Source organism: Podarcis liolepis (assembly GCF_965112155.1).
Source record: "Podarcis liolepis genome assembly, chromosome: 16".
In the NCBI taxonomy this organism is placed as follows: Eukaryota; Metazoa; Chordata; class Lepidosauria; order Squamata; family Lacertidae; genus Podarcis; species Podarcis liolepis.
In genome coordinates, this window is record NC_139567.1 from 11,720,916 (window position 1) to 11,739,555 (window position 18,640).

General features: G+C 42.9%; 1 protein-coding gene and 1 long non-coding RNA gene across 2 annotated transcripts in view; both read left to right on the forward strand.

Annotated features, from left to right (window-relative positions):
• LOC310695854 overlaps positions 1-18,640 on the forward strand; it is a 255,022-nt gene that overhangs the window by 49,856 nt on the left and 186,526 nt on the right. The gene's annotated exons all lie outside the window — the stretch shown is intronic.
• On the forward strand, positions 1,180-14,505 carry TMEM218 (transmembrane protein 218). Its single transcript, XM_083480817.1, has 3 exons — positions 1,180-1,312; positions 3,569-3,671; positions 14,255-14,505. The coding sequence occupies exons 1-3, from the start codon at positions 1,203-1,205 to the stop codon at positions 14,405-14,407; spliced, it is 366 nt and encodes a 121-aa protein (XP_083336943.1). The 5' UTR covers positions 1,180-1,202; the 3' UTR covers positions 14,408-14,505.

The following is an 18,640-nucleotide window of genomic DNA, read 5'->3' on the forward strand; positions in this document are numbered from 1 at the left end:
ATGAAATGAAAAAGGTACTTAAATGTACCTTTTCTAAAAAACCAGAGGCCTTTCTCTTGGGCATTGTCGGCCAATTGGTGACAAAGAAAGATAGAGCTTTTTTCATGTATGCCACAACAGCAGCAAGAATACTCATCGCAAAATATTGGAAGACACAAGATTTACCCACTTTGGAAGAATGGCAGATGAAAGTGATGGACTATATGACACTGGCCGAGATGACAGGCAGAATCCGTGACCAACGAAAAGAGACGGTGGAAGAAGAATGGAGAAAATTTAAAAGTTATCTTAAGGACTACTATAAACTTAATGAATGCTAAAATGCCGTGGTTACCAGAAACAAAGGGGTACAGGGATATAAGGTTAGATTATAAAAGAGGACTAAGAGGATAGAGATTGGAAAGTAACAATTGGGAGTTGCTAGTTGAACTACGGACATTGGGATGCAGAGAGGGGGGGTACGGGGAAGTCCAAGAAAAGAGGTTTATGAAAATATGTTTGAAACTATACGTGTATGTTTGTCATTTTTAATGTTTGTTTGTTTTTCTTAAAAATGCTGTAAAACCAATAAAAATTTTATAAAAAAAAAAAAAAAAAACATTTGTTTTAATTTTTTCATGTGTGCTAAAACTGTCTGTTCTTGTTTTTTTTAAATCATTTAACCACATCAGTTAGCAAACATGGTTACATATGCTATAATGTTATTGTTTTAGTTAAGTAAATTGTTATTAGGGAAATGATTATTTTTCTCCTTCCAATAAAGTACTGTACAGTAGAAAAGTTCTTCAAATATAAACAATAATTTCATAATTAACTGTGTATTTCTAATAGTATAACCAAATCAGTAATTTTTGATATAACTGTAAAAACTACTCTGAAAATTTATTATTCCAAAAATGAAACCTTCATATGGCTGTAAATATTAAGATTATACCAGCAAGAATGAGTCTTTCTGTGAAAAAAAGAGATTTAAATCAAGTCTTACTGACTAGTGATTTAAATCAAGTCTGACTAGTGATTTAAATCAATTTGATTTAAATGAAATCCACCCTGTAAGAGGTGTTGAAATGCACAGCTTCCACAGATACCAAACCCCCAGGAAGGAATGGGAAAGGTGGTGCTATGCTAACAAAAAGTTCTATGCTAACAAAAAGGTGGTGCTATGCTAACAGAAAGTTCAGCAATGCTTCTTTCTTTGCAGGATGCCTGGCACAATTCTTGGAGTTGGGCCAGGAGTATTTATCTTAGCGCTGCTCTGGGTACTGACCTTGCTGCTCTGCGTGTTGTTATCCAGAGCTTCTGGACTCGCTAGGTAAGGTGCCATCTCCTGCTGGGAAAGTAATTGGAGAGGAAACTGCTAACCACATGGATTTCAGGCAAATATTTCAGCCATTCCTCCTCAGAAGAAGGTTGGGTTCCATCATTTAATTAATTACATGTTGCTTCCCCACCTTTCACTCCAGGGAGCTCAAGGTGTGGTGATTTTTAGTGCTTTGTCACAAGAGACCCTTGATTGATTTTTGGAGGGGACAGAAAAGATATCAGAGGTGCTAACCAGCCTATTACTAATCTATTCTGAATTATTATTTTTCTGCATGTGTTTTTTTAGAGTGAAGCAACTATGTTTAGAGGGGAGGAGAATACTGCGGAGTAATGGGGTTTTTAAAATAAAAGAACCCGGGGCAGCAATGTTTAGACGATGTTTTTTAAAATAAAAATTGATCAACTGAAAAGGTGCACCAGTTCGTCACAGCTAATCTTTTAAAAATGCAGGTGCTAATGGAAACTGCAGATAGCAAGTACCAGCTTAGAAAAAACTTTCCTTTCTCACAGAGGAGTGAATGCCTTTTCTAGGGTGATGCCCGTTATGATGTCATGTAAAACGGGAGCATCCTTTTTTCCTTCAGAACTATTGTTTTTCTGAAGTTGCAAGTTTTATTTAATCAATTAATCCGCTGAAACTTGTATAATTAACCAGCCAAGATTTATTTAATTGGAGAGCAGCCTTTAAAAAACAAAACCCCAAGTATTCAAAATGTGGATTGTGAAATTATTTGAAAAGTATAATAGACTCATTAAATCCCCTGCCACCACCAAAACAAAATGAAAGACTTCTCCATGTTCTATCCAATTATTCTCAGGGAAGACTTGGGATATTTAATATCTTCCTTTTTACTGCATAATGTTTCATTTGTAAAATCAAATATTCATAGCATTTTTAATGAGGAAGGGTTACCTGATCATTTTGCTTGTGTACTTGGCTTTCTTTTCTTACTTATGATTTGATAAATTAGTGAGTCTTTGCTTGTCTAATTCATCTCCAGCTATTGGCTAGCTACCCAAATTTTGGTATGGCTAGGGTGTCTATTTCTTCAGCAGCTGGGAAGACCCAATATCAGGGAGGGAAACATCTTGTATCCTATGCCCCCCCACAGGAGCCATATGATTGTCACCTTATGTCTCTGCCCACCCCCCTTTTAAAAAAAATGTAAACAACATTTTATGACTTTATCTTTGCAGTGGACATTATTGTAAATTTTTTTGCTGCTGTTCTTATTTGCCACAGTCTATAAGTAATAAACAATGTCAAAGGAAAATTGGCAGCCACATATCCTCTGCCTAATCTAATAAGTGCATCTTTTAGCTTCTCAAGACATGGTGTATATTGGCAGTTATTGCACAGCCTTTTTCTATTAAAAAAAAGAAAGGAAGCTGGCATCAAAAGGATGTGGGTTGCAGAATACACTTTTTCCAGAACTGGCCATATCCTTCCGAGGATCCTTCCTGTAGTGTAGTGAGGTAGAATCCAGTCCTGGTAAATTCATAGTGTACTTTTCACTGGCGTCATTGCATTGATTCTTGAAAATTGCACCCTAAAGTTACAGTCATTAAACACTTTGGGCTGTATCCAATGTAGCACTAAGTTGCTCATTCCATTACCAAAGATTTACACTTGTGCAGAATGGGACTTCCCGTCTGTTATTGGGGTTCCCTCAGTCTTCTAGACAGATTTGGAGAGGGAAGGGGGGTGGAGTTCTGTTGTGCAAACATAAGTCCTTGCACTCATGAAATGAGTGCATTGAATGCCACTCTTTGCTACAGATTCGTCCCTTTGGGGCTGCTCTGGGAGGTTCTATTGTCCACTGTGATGCAAGGAGGAGCTGAGGTGCTTGCAAACAGCAGAAGATGCTAGCATACTGGAAGCCAAATCCTGTGCAGGTCTTCACACCTGGATGCCTGGCATAGTCTGTTAAATTTCCTGAGTCAGTGGGAGAAAAGGCAGCCATGGCTCCCTTCTACCTGTTCTCACCACTTTCACCATCTATATTCCTGGGTTCTTGCTTGCTGGTAGCAGACAAGGGAATGAGCGGATTCTATGACCAGGAAGGTAAAGGGTGGGAACTACCCTGGTTGCTTTCTGCTCTGCCCCATTAGGGCATTTAAAGGAGTGTGTGCCCGGGTAGTGACATGGAGCAACTCTATGCAGGTTTATTTAAATCTTCTTCTAAGAAAGTGTGGCTAGGATTAGCAGTGATTCTTGTGGTTTCTCCCCACTCTCTCTCCCCAGGTTCTCTGTCATGGTGGTTTTCTTAGCTGCTGTGATCATCACGTTGGTTCTGTTGCTTTTCCCTCGTGCCAGCGAGTTGCCTGCACCGTCTGCAGAAATTAAGGTAAAGTTGTTGAGAAGCTCGCCCTCCACAAATCTGTAGCATTTCATACTAACGGTTTCAAATGCCGTGTGTATCTGAAGAAGTGTGCATGCACACGAAAGCTCATACCAAGAACTAACTTAGTTGGTCTTTAAGGTGCTACTGGAAGGAATTTTTTTTATTTTGACTATGGCAGACCAACACGGCTACCTATCTACTACTGGTTTCAAATACGTGCTGTTTATAAGCCAACACAGATTTCAAGAGGGCCAAGTTCTAACACCAAGTATAGTCCCAGTGAATTTGCATCAGTACAAGCGGTTGGCTAATTGAACATTTCCCAAGGGAAAGCAAATGCCGCCAGGTCAAGTGAGTCATTGTTGGGAAAGGGAGAAGGGAAGTCAGCATGCTGCCACGAAAGGGCTGCTAGATGACTAAGACCACAGTTGGTATTTGGGAGTCAGGTGTTCAGGCTGAGAGCAGGCACCTATTTAGTTATTTGACTTATTAATCTCATGCTACCTAGAAGGTCTCCAGTCAGCTTACATTTAAATACATAAACATAAATGCATTATACCATAGCAGGGGGGGAATAATAGAAAACATTATATGTTTTCATTCAGTAATCAAAAACAGCCCCACCACCCCACGAGCCATAGGAAGGTGGGGAATGGGAAGCCTTTCACTAGTACTGAAAGGATGTAAGGAAAGGTGCTAGATGGAACTCAGTGGGGAGAGCATTCCACAAATGAGGAGCCACTACTGAAAAGACTCTCCCTTCTCATCACGCTCTGAATCATCCCTCAGAAAAGGGACCGGAGGGCCTCAGATGATGTGTCTTTAGGTACCTTGAATGCCAGTGGACTGAAGGCAAGTTTAGAGGTCAGGTGGGAGCCAGTAAGTTTGGAAGTGAAGAGAACCAGCTGGCATGCCCTACTAGCTAATTGTCCAGACTGAGCAAAGTCAGCAGGATTCATTCATTCACTCATTCAGAAATTTATAGCCTTGCTTTTTGAGGAACTTTCTTCCCAGAGCAGCTTACAGTCTCTAGTAAAAACCAACTCCTCCCGACAAACAAGAAACCCACCGTAAAAAAAAGTGAAATACTGAAATAGAAGACAATACAGATGGGGCCTGTGAAAACAGTTTTCTTGGCAACCATTAAAAACGAAAGAAAGTCTTGAGGGTGGGGTGGTGGTGGTTAGTGTTTAATTACATCTCTCAAACAGCCTGATTTAGCAGCAGGTTCTCTGTCCCTTTGACCCTTCCCATTCCCAAAGCCAACAAACAAACAAACAAACAAACAAAACCCCTTTCATTTGAAAAGTGTCTGTGTGTCTGTGTGTGTGTGTGTAACTTGAGAATTCTCACTAGCTGAAATGGGGCCTTCCTCTTCAAGACAAGGAAGGTTGCAATTTGAGTGCCCTGCTTTCAAATACAGGCCTTTCTGAAGGCCTTTGTATCGCCTCGCCGTTACCTGACTCCCCAAGCCAGGAGAATACTGTATTAGAAACGAAATGACATATAACCATACCGATACATTAATACAAATCATCATGAATGCACAATGAAGACTTCTGGAGAGCCCCTTGATCTCTTCATTTGATTGATGGCATTAGGTAGGTAGGAAGGGCAAAGAACAAAACCATTTCAGATGTTGGTTCATGCAGCCCCCAGCCCCCCCATCATGCAGGCAGGCTTATTTGCAGACGCTGTGGACTGCACATCTTTGTCCATACATGGTAATTTGTGTGTGCCCCTGCAGACATTTTTATTTGGTACATCCTGGCACAAGGAAGGTACGTCAGGTGCATATGGATCACGTGGTCATGGCCTTGGATGCCTCCTTAGAGATGGGTGCAGGAGTGCCCTTGCTTCAGCAGTTCACTATGTTAAGGCCCTACATGCCAGAGAAATGTGAACCGGGCCTCTTCAGGGTTTGCATCTCCCAAACAAGAAAGATGGCTTCCCATTGCAATCTCCCATTAGCTGGAGATTGAAGGAGGTTGCAGTGCCAATATAAGAGCCATAATTAGCATTAGGTGTAATGGAGATAAATGAAGGACAATCAAAATGCATTCAACTAATGTTTCATAGAAAATATTGCAGTGTGGGTGTGCTTCATAATGTACCTCTAAAAGACAATGGTGTTATGTGTGATATAGTGATACACAGAAGGAAAAATCAATCTGTATAAAAAGCATTGCGGTTTGTTGCCGGAGATTAATCAATGGCTTAATTTACAATACTCATCAGAACATTTCGCCTCCACATTGCCACTGTTATCATTTACTTACATTTTCTTTTGGCCGTCTACACTGTGCTTTCTTTTACCCAGCTGAAAGAGTAAGGTCTCTAGATAGTGGGAGGGGTTATAGTTCAGGTGCAGGGCATGTCCTTTGCATGCAGAAGGTTCCTGGTTCAATTGCTGGTATCTCCAGTGTAGGGAAGGAATGGTAGCTTAGTAGTAAAGCACATGCAGAAATGGGTTTTGGATCCTTATTCAAGCCAAGAACTGCATTACCCCAATGGGAAGCTGTCAATGACTTCCCAGAACTTGGCAGGGCAAGAGCCAAGAGTTTGTACAATCCCACACCGTTAGCGCACGCAGAACCACAAAAAGCAAGGCCTAGGTGCTGGAATGAAAGAGAAAGAGCAGGAGAGCATTTCTTTGCTACGCGCTGAGAAAGGGATTCCATTTCTCAGTGTGTAGCATAGAAGCAAAACAGTCTGCTTGCAAGGAAAGAGAGCGATTTCTTTCTCTTCATGCAGCATAGGAATGCTGCCATCTGCCCATGGAGAAAAAGGAGTTCCTTCCTTGCTGTGAAGCACAAAAAGAAGAGAGCAGTTGGTGGGGAAGGTTTCATGGACCAGACCTAGGTTCAATCCATGGCATCTCTAGGTAAAAACAGTTCGGATGATGAGCAGGTAATGAAACGGACCCTGCCCAAGATCCTGAAGAGTACCAGTCAGAGGAGGGCAAATAGTCTGATCTGGTGTAAGGCAGCACCTTAAGTTTCTGCAACTCGCTTGATGTCGGAAGACTCTTAATTCCAAAGTAGGGAGTGAGTTTTTTGTCTAGACAGTCCACGATTGAATCTTTGTTGGGGGCAAGTGGGATCTGACTGAAGCTAATTTTGTCTTCAGACATTGGAGTGGAGAACTTTATTTTTTTTTTTTAAGAGTTTGAGCTAGGAAGATGACCCTGGAATGGAATGTTTGCATTATTTACCCAAGTCACCCTATTAGGTGCATTATAGCAGCCTGAGGGGAAATGCTTTTACACTGAGGTCTGTTTGCAAAGTGAATCTGTTTCCCCTCTGGGTCATTTGCAAGAGAAATAGGTTGCTTCACTAGAAGGTGCATAGAAGATGCCTGGCTTTGCGTTTATCATGGGCATACTTGCCTGTAACCAGGTTTATTGCATATTAGCAGGAAACTCTGGTTGCGACTGCTTGTTAAAATATTGTGGAAGCTATCTGGTACCTCTTTCTGCTCCTTTTTCATTTTTCTGATATCCATCAGTAGTTGGAAGAAGATGGATCAGGATCAACTGGTAGATCTCTTGAGTAACTTGCAGCAGATCAGCAAGGACTTCCAATTCCTAATGGAAGTCAACAATAGGGAAAACAAAAAAAGCTGTTTTTAGTTCCTAAATTAGGAAATCAAGTATGTGCACACATGGGAGAGAAATGAAAGGGATCTGTCTGAGAGTTCCTGGGCTGAATATTCAGCCCGTCACTTTGCATGTAGCAGGAAACAAGCCCAGAAGCCACAGTTAAACTATACCTTGGCTTACAAATCCCAGTTTGTACAGAAGCCAGCTTTAAACCATGGCTGTGTAGCTTGGCTTCTTGGAAAGCCATTGACCATATTCTCGTGGTTTGCATGTAACAGGAAACTATGGTTAACCGTGGCTTCCTGGTGTGTTTCCCTGCTTGTCGGAAGGGACTGCATGTGACTGCAAGGAGCTCATGCATATCCCAGCTTATTAAACAAGGGTTTGATCATTTATACACGGTCCAGCTTTCCCTCTATGTGTTCCACTTGTTTTCCTGACAGCTCCTCGCATAACTGTTTTAACTCCTGCTCCACCACATCTCATTGCAGAGAAAAGTTCTAAGATTAGAGCAAAGGTCCATCTAATCCAATGTCCTGTTCCCCACAGTGGCTCTGGAAAGCCCAGAAGCAGAGCATAAAGACAATAGCCCTCCCTACTCTTTCCCCCCACCCCAAATGGTAATCAGTGGCACATGGCCTCTGAACACAGGTGTTTCATTTAGTCATCATGGCTAAATCAATGGATGTGTCCTATGTAGATTTGTTTCATCCTCTCTTAAAAGCCATTTAAGCCAGTTGTCCTCGCCTTAAGATAAAAAGAGCCCTGCTGGGTCAGGCCAAAGACTCACCTAGCCCAGCACTCAGCCTGGTGCCTTTGGGTAGCCCACAAGGAAGACGCGAACACAACAGAGCCCTCCCAGCTTGTGATTCCCAGCAGCTGGTATTCAAAGGCATCCTGCATCAACATAGCTAGGGGCATGTATGTGTGGATTAGTGCTACTACTTCTCTACCTACCAAATCTTATGCAAGCTTCCATTAATGGTTGCCTTTGCTCTTAACTGAAATTGGCTTAATACCTATGTTCTGACTAAGAAACCTGCATAGGTTGAAAGCTTTCCACTGTGACCCCATGGTCACCAATGCCACATTCCTTGTTATTCCTACCTCTTCTGCCTGATTATCGTGCTCTGATATTACTGCGTCCTACCTGTTTCCCTCCAACAGTCTCCAGCATCCAGTGGAGCTTACTTGGGGTGATCCCCTGCCCAAGAAGTTACTTTCCCCTTCTATTTTTGTTCCACCTGTAACAACAAGACGGTTTTGATTTCTGTTGTTGCTGAATTTTAATGTATTGATGGTTAGTTCTGGCTCTTTGTCTGCTAGGTCTTTGATGTTAATTTCAGCCTGGCAATATGCTTTAATGATGGATTGTTGTTAAATTTGTGCCTGTGTTTGCATTTTTGGAAAGCCCTTCAAGCACCTCTATTGAAAGGGAAAAGCAGGGTATAAATCTTTGTTACTTGTAAGTCACTTTGCAAGGATTTGTAGCCTGGAAGGTGGAACGATAAATGCTGCAGTGAGATGCATAAATCTGTGCTGCTACATGCTACAAGCAGAAGGCCAAACTATTTGATCCAAAGAGTTACTAGATTTCTTCTCCATGTCCTCTTTTTCAGAAGCCTTGAACCCTCAACCCATTTCTCTACATTGCCCTAAATTTAAAGAGAGAAAGAGAAAAGTTATTCACGGTGGAGTTTTTTGTTGCTTCAGAGTTAAATCTTTTGATTTAACAGACTGACAGTCTGTTAAGAAGACCGCTGTATAAATGGCTGGCAATGAAGATGCGGATTTTAATTGTGATGATCACATCATCTTTGATCCTGGAAGCTCTTTTTTAATTATCTTGGTGCTGACACTTGGCTGCTATTAGAGTGCTTATCCCACCTCCGGGTGCCCTTTCTCCAGAGGCAACTGTAATCCTACCCGCTTTCCCCCCAAACCCCCACTTTCACTAGCACAGCTGCTGCCTCCAGCAGATTTCACCGATAATCAAATGTTCCTTCTCAAGGCTTTCCCCTGCTGCAAGATTAACAACCTCCCCCCCACCCCCGGTCTGAATTTCCATTACCAGCAGTTTGGCTCCCTCATGGATCAGCTTCGGAGGAAATTCTCCCTCTTCCCAAAGGTTTCCTGGTCCTAATTATTTAAACTCCACATTCATTACATAGTCCTTCTCCTGTCTTCATCTCCTAGAGACACTGGGAATGTTTTGAGCTCTCTGGCGCAAAGGCTCCTTCCTGACTGCATTCCTCTACAAGGCCCCGCTGCCGCCACACTCCAACAGCAGGGGAAATCACCTAGACTTACTTAGGACAGCTGTATCTTTCTTTCTTCTGAAGAAGAACTTTATTGTCTGCAATTTCAGTTTATAGCACATGCTCCCTTGTTACAAAGAATTAAAGCATCATTTCTCGGACCCCAAAGCGTCTGTTGGGGGTGGAATTGCATTTCCCCTTGCCAACTGGGTCACTGCAATTTGGAGTGCTGCCCAGAATGTGATTACATGGGAAAATAGGGATTGGCCCTATACTGAGTCAGACCACTGGTCCTTCAAGCGAGTTACTGTCAACATGGACTGGCAGTGGCTCCCCAGGGTTCCAGATGGTCCTACCTGGAGATGCCTGAGATTCGACTTGGGCCTTTCTGCATGCAGAGCATGTAATGTAATGTGCCACTCTGCCACAGCAAGAGTGTCATGGACACCTGTTAAGTAGTGTCTGTGCTTCTAGGACAAGGACAGAATACAACTTCTCCCATCTCCTTAGCTGCAAGGAGATTTATGCTAGGTACTAAATGTGACAAATCCAGACTTTGCCTTGATTGCGCTCCCCCACCCCCTGATGTGCTCTTGGATGCATGCCGCGTGATATTTGCAAAAGAAAGGAAGACAGAGTGAGTGTTGCACAGCTTCCTCATATACACACAGCAAAGTTTTCCCTCCTCCCCACGCCATTCCAGAGAGCAACTAGAGATAGTAGAATTGGTATTTTCTCACTCAAGGGTAGGCAGAAGGTAGACCAGTGCCCACTTTTTGGACCACTGAACAGTGCCTGGTAGGTCCACTTGGTTGCTTGGAATTCCTGCAAAGAATGCTGACCTCGGTGTCTCAGGGTCTGAACCAGCAAGCCACTACCTATGCTGGTTTGCAGTCCTGTACATGCACTTTTGCTTAACACTGATGATGATGATGGTGGTGGTGATTTTATACCTCGCCCATCTGTCTGGGTTCCCCCAGCCACTCTGAGCGGCCCACAGCATATCTAAAAACATAATAAAAACACCAAACGTTAAAAACCTCCCAATACAGGGCTGCCTTCAGATGTCTTCTAAAAGTTGTGTAGTTCTTTATCTCCTTGACATCTCAAGGGAGGGCGTCACTGCTGAGAAGACCCTCTGCCTGGTTTCCTGTAACTTTGCTTCTTGCAGTAATAATAATGGCAGAACTGCACCAAGTTCTTGTGTGGCTACAAGATGCTCAGGGCACCCTTGATCCACAAAGGCAGATCTGCCTTGTGTCCTGAAGGAGCAGACTGCTGGCGGCATAGGAGCTAAGTAAGGCACCAAGAAGTGCCTGTTGGGGACTGGTTCAATATGAGACATCCTAGCTTCTTAAGAGCTGGGAAAGGTGCTATGGGTTTGAGACAATGGGGACAATGGGGGCTGCAGCAGCAGAGTTCAGCAGGTAACAAGTCTAAGTTGGAAATGAACAGGAGTCTGCTGTACATATGGAGCTGGCAACAAGTGATATCACAAGTATGTTCTGGCCTTGGTGATGGAGGTGGTGCAAAAAGGCAAGGAGAAGCAATGAAGAAAGAGCAGTGGATCCAGCAAAGAAGGCTGCATGGCCTAAGAAGTGGAGCAGCCAATGCCCTGTTCAGGCATTCAGCTAATGCCCTGTTTCATGGAACTATTTCTACCTAGTAGGTGTCAGCAAGGGCCAGTCGGCTGCTCTGAGTGTAGAGTCTTGCAAAGTAGTACCGTATTGGCCTGAATATAAGCCACACCCGAATATAAGCCGCTCCCTTAAAATTCCGCAGGCACTCAGACCCATTCCGTTTTACTGTATGTCGGTTTCAGCAGTGATATCGTAAAAGCCCATTTTTGTAAGGTTGCGAATTTAAGTCACACTTCAACTTTTCATGGTCAGAGTTTGGAAAAAAAGTGAGGCTTGTATTTAGGCCAGTACGGTATTCCTTCTACGGTTTTGGAACCCATTACTAGGTTAAGCCTGGTGTCAAAGCAAATCTGTCCCTGTATATCTGAAATTTCAGTCCTGGCCATATTTCAGCTACCACTCTCTACCCTCCATATTGTTCTTTCCCTCTATAGAATCACAGCAGGATCAGGAGAAACTGTGGAAGCTGGACTTAGCAGTGCAGTCTCTCTTTGAGAGACACTCCTGCACCGCAAAAGAGTCATTCCGAGGATCTCTAGGACTCACCTCGGCAGCAGCCCAGCACAATATGGTATCAATAATACATGCCCTGAGCTTTCGGCACCCAAAGCCTGCTAATTGGCTAATTAAAAAGTGCAGTGTGTTGAGCGAGCAAACATGTCACCCACAGGAGACTTGTTCTGTAGCGGAGCTGAGGTCAAACTTGTGTTAATGCTGTTTCATGAAACTCACCTTTGCTGTAAGCAGAGTGTAGAGCAGTCCCAGGAGCTGGGAAGAGGGTGTGGGAACCCGTCTCTTACTGATGGGGTGGGGTGCCTCACTACCAAACTCTTCTTTCTATTATATTTTTTTCCCAGGCTGTTCAGGGGTTCTTATACGGCAGCTTTAACCTCACTCCTCCTCTCTTGTCCTAGCATGCATCTCTGCTTATATTTGTAGGGCAAACTGTCCGCTTTAACTTAACCGGAGTTGAGTTTTCACTGCAAGGGCAGGGGGGCAACTGTGGGGCAGGCAGAGCACAAGCCAGCCGGACCCATGGCTTCTTGCAAATAATTCAAGCCTTAATGAGCATGGAAGGAAAACTCAGATACTTTTAATTTGTGCATTTATTCATTCCAGAAGCTTTTTTTTACTGTAAACAAGAATTGAAGTCACTCTTGCGTGAGAATATATTTGATACGAAATACAATTTGTTGAATTTGGTGGGATAAGTCCTCTGACCGGAGGCCAAAGCTACAGTATACGCTGCTGATTCTTTTTGTTGCTGTGGTTTCTCTTTAACTCTTTCTTGATTTTTTATCCTGACATTGAATTTCACCTATCGTCTCCTTCTTGAAGTTGGCAAGGCGTTGCAATGTTTGGCTTCTGGTTGTTGCAGTTTTAGCATATGGCTCTCAGGATAGCTCATAATGAAATACAATCAACAATGAAATCAATGCAAGACAGGAAAATTCAAATTGACTATAAAACAGCCAACAACAGAGCAGTACTTAAAATATACATACAATGGTGGCCAAAAATTGTGGAGACCTTTTGGAAAAAGTGTTTTTTTGAGGTTTGATGGCTTATAACACCACTTTGTTTTGGAGTAATACCATAAAATTATATATCACTGGAAAGATAATTTAATGAAGAATGTAATGCAACAAAGTTTGTTCAATTATCTGTATTCTGTCAAAAGTTATAGCCAAATTACCAGAAAAAGGAAGCACAACTTGCTTAGGTTGATATGAGTAGCTTTCCTTCATTTGAATGTAGCCAATGAGCATGAGTGTTAAAGAGCCAGTCTTCGAACCTCAGAAATACTCTTTCCCCAAAACGTTTCCACAATTTTGTCCACTAGTGTAGGACTTTAAAAGATGGGTCAAAATAAAAAAATTCCTTCCAGTAGCACCTTAAAGACCAACTAAGTTAGTTCTTGGTATGAGCTTTCGTGTGCATGCACACTTCTTCAGATACACTGAAACAGAAGTTGCCAGATCCTTCTATATAGTGAGAAGGTGGGGAGGGGTTTTACTCAGAAGGGTGGTGGGAATGGGTGATTGGCAGATAGCTTTCCCACCACCCTTCTGAGTAATACCCCTCCCCACCTTCTCACTATATAGAAGGATCTGGCAACTTCCGTTTCAGTGTATCTGAAGAAGTGTGCATGCACACGAAAGCTCATACCAAGAACTAACTTAGTTGGTCTTTAAGGTGCTACTGGAAGGAATTTTTTTATTTTGATTATGGCAGACCAACACGGCTACCTATCTGTAACTTTAAAAGATGGGTCTTTGTATGGCCCTGAAAAGATACCAGATTAGGAGCCAAGCAAGCCTTCTTAGGGAGAGACTTCCATGAGCAGAAACACTCCATCACCAATGAAGAAACCCTTTCCTCAGTTTCCTGCCTCGCCTCTCACAATAAGGCCTCCTAGTGGAGAGCCTCTGTCAGTGAGGTTGATGTTCAAGTCTTTCCGTGGTGTTTGCTCACCCAGGCAGAGGGAACAAGGGAGGAGATGCAGCAGCCATTCTATCTGGCAGTGGCTGTGTGGCAGGCAGGGAAAGAAGTGTGCAGGACACTTCATTGGCGCTCCTGAGAGAGCCTCAATGCTTGGCTCCTCTCGTTGAACTGTTTTCCATTCTAGCTGCTCAGTGTAAGAGCTTTGTAACAAATAATTATTTCCCGAGTTTGCTTTCCCTGCTCCAAATACACTTTCCTTTTGTGTCGTGTTTTTTTAGATGGTAACCCTGAGCGCAGGAGATTTGTCTTGCTTTTATTAATCTGTGAGCACACCTTTTATTTATTTAAGAGGGCCTTCTCAGTAGTGGCACCCGCCCTGTGGAACACCCTACCATCAGATGTCAAGGAAATAAACAACTATCTGAGTTTTAGAAGACATCTGAAGGCAGCCCTGTTTAGGGAAGTTTTTAATGTTTGATTCTATTTTTAATATTCTGTTGGGAGCCGCTCAGAGTGGGAAACCCAGCCAGATGGGTGGGGTATAAATAAATTATTATTATTATTATTCAAAGGAGAAGAAAAACAAGCAAGTCTTCTGTCATTGATATGCTCAGCTGTCACTTGTGCAATTTGTCTTCTCAGATTGTCGACACCTTCTTTATCGGCCGCTTCGTCCTGCTGTCCCTTCTCTGTGTGGTTTCCGTTGGGTGCCTCTTCATGGTTTTGGTTCACTATGTACTGCAACCAGTGTATGCCAAGCCCTTGAGAACCCCTTCTGTTTGCAAAGGAGTATAGGTTGGCTGTATTGATTCTGGTCCATGTCAACTATAGTATTAGTAGCTGCTTTTTAACTAGGACGACTTCTTAAATAAAGAGACATTTTTTCACATTAATTTCCGATTTGACTTTTAACCAGTTTCTGTTTCCCTCTATGCTGTAGTCAAAGAAACTATGCCTGTGTATTTCTTTGTGGTAACTTCTGTATTTAGTGGTTTTAATTTAATGGATCCCCAAGGGCTTATTTATTGTCTCCCCCCTCCTTCCTGACACAGGTGAGAGATGCTAATGAGTCCCTCTGAGAAGTGGCTGGGCTGAGTTGTTCCAGGAGGACAAAAAGGAAACAGATCATTTTTCTTAGTCACCAAATTATTGTTGTCCACCCCTTAAAAAAAAAAGTACAGAGAAGCCCATATATGATTTAATGCCTCTCTTGGGGCTGAACCTCATGGTGCATTTAAAAAAACAAAAACCTGAGCTGGGAGTCATTTCACATCTGCCTGCACACACAGAAAGGGGAAAACGTAATGTCTGAATGGATGAGTTGGAGATCTTGTTTATGCTCACACAAAGTCCGGAGTTTCAAATTGATTTCATGGGTCACATAATTATATTACTCTTTATTACTTGCATCTTTTAAAAATCCCACACATGATGGGGATTACAATTAGAATCCATGCCCAGGACTGCTTAGGGTGCCAAATCATATTTTGTGTATAAATTCTCTCTGTTCTTAAGTGGTGGTTCTCAGAACTAGATATCCTTGGATGCCACGCGGTTTGCAAAGATCTCCTTTGCCAAATAGATGGTTGGTTCTGACCAGTGCTCCCCCCCCCCCAAAAAAATGTGTAGGGGTACTCACATTTTGACTCATTTTATAGTTCAAATTGGGAAAAATAAATACAGTAAATGGACAAAAGTACAAAGATTCACAAAAATGTTTAGGGGTATGCGTCCCCCCAGAAAAAAGCTCTGGTTATGATATTAACATATACCCTCATGACAACTTCGCTCTGTGGAACTGGCTGTGTTAGAGGTACCACATAATATTTGGTTTGCATTTGTATGAAATTGATCTTTTAGTGTGCCAGCCCCTGTGGAACTCCCTGCCTATTGACATTAGGCAAGTACTGTCACTGTACTCTTTTCGGTGCCCGCTTAATGCATTTTTGTTCAGGCAAGCCTGCCCAGATATGTAGAATACTGACATGTGTTTTAATCTGTTTTTAGTCCATCATTTTTTAAAAAAAAAAATATGTTTTAAATAGTTTTTTTTTTAAAAAAAGGTTTGTGTCAATAGTTTTATTAGTTTATTCTTTGTATAAACTGGTTTGAAGATTTTTACAATCAAGCTTTGTTAATGAAATTAATCAGATGGTCCTGTGTTCAAACTCTGGCATCTCCAGTACAGATAGAAATTCAGACAAGCAGTTGATGGGAAAGAAACAAAATGGAAACCAGGCTTCCAGGACCATAATTCTGCACCTAGTATCATATTTTATATTTGCCTTGTGCAATTGCAGAAGTGCGTTGTGGAATGCACGTAACCCAGATTTGGAACTGGTGAACCATAGTAGGGTCCGTATCCTTCACACACACACACACACACACATATTTGAGGCTAGTAGTTCTATAGTTCTATAACTTCTGGATATTAAACAGACTCATTGCTTCAACTTATCGTCTTAGTTCTTGCTCCACCACCTTCCTCAGGCCATTCTAATTTTCCTTGGACTAAGATCTCCCATTTTTTCTGGCACTAGCTGCAGAATAATTTTCATTTGGCCTAAAAAATTAAACTTGAAATGGGAGAACAGCCCCCTTTTTCTCCTAACGAAAGAGCTATGTGAGATGGCAAAGGGCTCTTTCTAACAAGAGTGTAGATACATTTTCTAACTTCATTAAAGGTGCTTGCCCCGGGAGTGGATTTTTATTTTTTTAATACACCTTAGAATAATTCTAAAATAGCTGAACCTCATTTTTAACAAGAGAAATAAGTAGAAAAGTAATTGGCCAGCTAAGGAATACTTTAAAACCCAGCAAATAGCAGGGAGAGCTTCCTGAAATAGATTGCCAGTGTTTCCATATCACATATTAATTGGCAACAGCCCATTTGGAAACCCGTAAAAAGCTGGGGAGGTGGCAAGAAATTGCAAAATACAAAGTTGCCAGTTCTCTTGATTTCATCTTTTGCAGGAAGCAGGGGAATCTTATAGGCAGAAATCACAATCCTCACGATGATAAAGTAATAAGGCTAAGATTTCATTTCTGCAGAGGCTGAAAAGTATGAGCTTGGCTCCTAAATGGGGGGGGGGGAGCAGCAAATAACCCATATTAATAAAAGTACATTAGTATTAATTCAGTACCAAGGCAAGTGCAATTTAAGTTAATTTAAATCCATGGTTTGTATCCAACTAAGCTCTCCATGAACCAAAGCAAGCAATGCCCATTGATTTCAGTGGACCCACTCTGAATATGACTAACCCTGGATACCACCCAATATATTTAACCGTGCCTATTTCGGCAGGCGATCAAGTAACCTACAGAATTTGGGTATCATTGACAACTACTAGCTTAGATGGTTTCAAAACAGGGTAGGTAAATCAATAGGCAATAGGTTGGCCCATATTGTGTGGTTGTTTCAGGGGAAGCTAATATAGTACCCTCTGGATGTTGGACTCCAGTGCCCATCAGCACCCCACCAATGTGGCCAGGGCTCAGGAATGATGGGAGTTACAGTCCAACAACTTCCAGAAGGCACAACATTTGTAATCCATGGAGCATTGGACTATGCTAGGTAAGATCCAGGCTCACATCTGCACTCAGGAAACTCACCGGGTGACTTGGGCAGCCACTATCTCAGGGGTCCCCAAAATAAGGCCCGAGGGACTCGTATATCCAGCCTGTCGGCGACGCCTGCTGCCGCTGCCCACACTTACCGGCACTGCGCTGCGCAGCTGCCCACTTCCGGGTTGGAGGAGCACCGGAAATAGCTTGCGCACATGTGCAAGCGCTTTTTTCAGTGCACATCCAGGTTGGAGGAGGCCCGTGCACATGCACACAAGCTATTTCCGGTGCTCCTCCAACCTGGAAGTGTGCCAGAAATAGCGTGTGCGCACGCATATGGGCACGCGCTCCCCCGCACTCCGGCCCGCCGCGCAATCAGCGCTGGAGACACCGGCCCGAGGTGTGGTAAGTTTGCTGACCCCTGCACTATCTCCTAACCTAACCTGCTTTTGAATATTGATTCAGCCCCCCTCCCACGTGTTTCAACTGCACAAGCAAGCCACCATTTTAAATTTCCCACAATGCCCCAGAGAAGCACATGGAGGGCATTGTGGGAAACAAAAGAGTGCCAGGCCAACCTAACTGCTGCCAGACAAGGCTAGTTCCCGAGAGGAAACTGTATCCCTTCTGTTCTGCCCACAGGATGTCAAAGGGGAAAAGGGTCAAGGGTCTACCATTCCTCAGGCCCCCTGCTTTTTTAAGTCGCCCAGTTCTTCCTAAGTTTAATAAAAGTTGCGGCCTATTTGCATGGCAGCCAGGCCCAAGAGTCAGCTCCCCTTGCTTCCTTCCCGTTGGAGAGAATCGCATATAGTTCTCGTCCAGGCCCTGGGAGACTTAATTAAATGTGTTAATTCTGCAGCCTCCTGCTGTAATTTGTCAAGTAGGTCTGTTTTAAGTCTCACAACCCTAAGGTCAGAGATGGAGTGTCCAGGGAGATGGAAATGCTCCATTGCTTCAGTTCTCCATGTTTCTGTCTGAAATGTCTGATCTGTTTGTCTTTATTTTTTTACAGAGGGACCAGCCTCCTTGACCAATGTAAAGTACACAGTGTTCTCAGTTACAGATAGGTAGCCGTGTTGGTCTGCCATAGTCAAAATAAAAAAATTCCTTCCAGTAGCACCTTAAAGACCAACTAAGTTAGTTCTTGGTATGAGCTTTCGTGTGCATCTGAAGAAGTGTGCATGCACACGAAAGCTCATACCAAGAACTAACTTAGTTGGTCTTTAAGGTGCTACTGGAAGGAATTTTTTTATTTTGACAGTGTTCTCAGTTATACATAGGAATTAGTGCTTCATACCACACAGCTCGGGACGCGGGTGACATTGTGGGTTAAACCACAGAGCCTAGGACTTGCCAATCAGAAGGTCGGCGGTTCGAATCCCAGCGCCGGGGTGAGCTTCCATTGCTCGGTCCCTGCTCCTGCCAGCCTAGCAGTTCAAAAGCATGTCAAAGTGCAAGTAGATA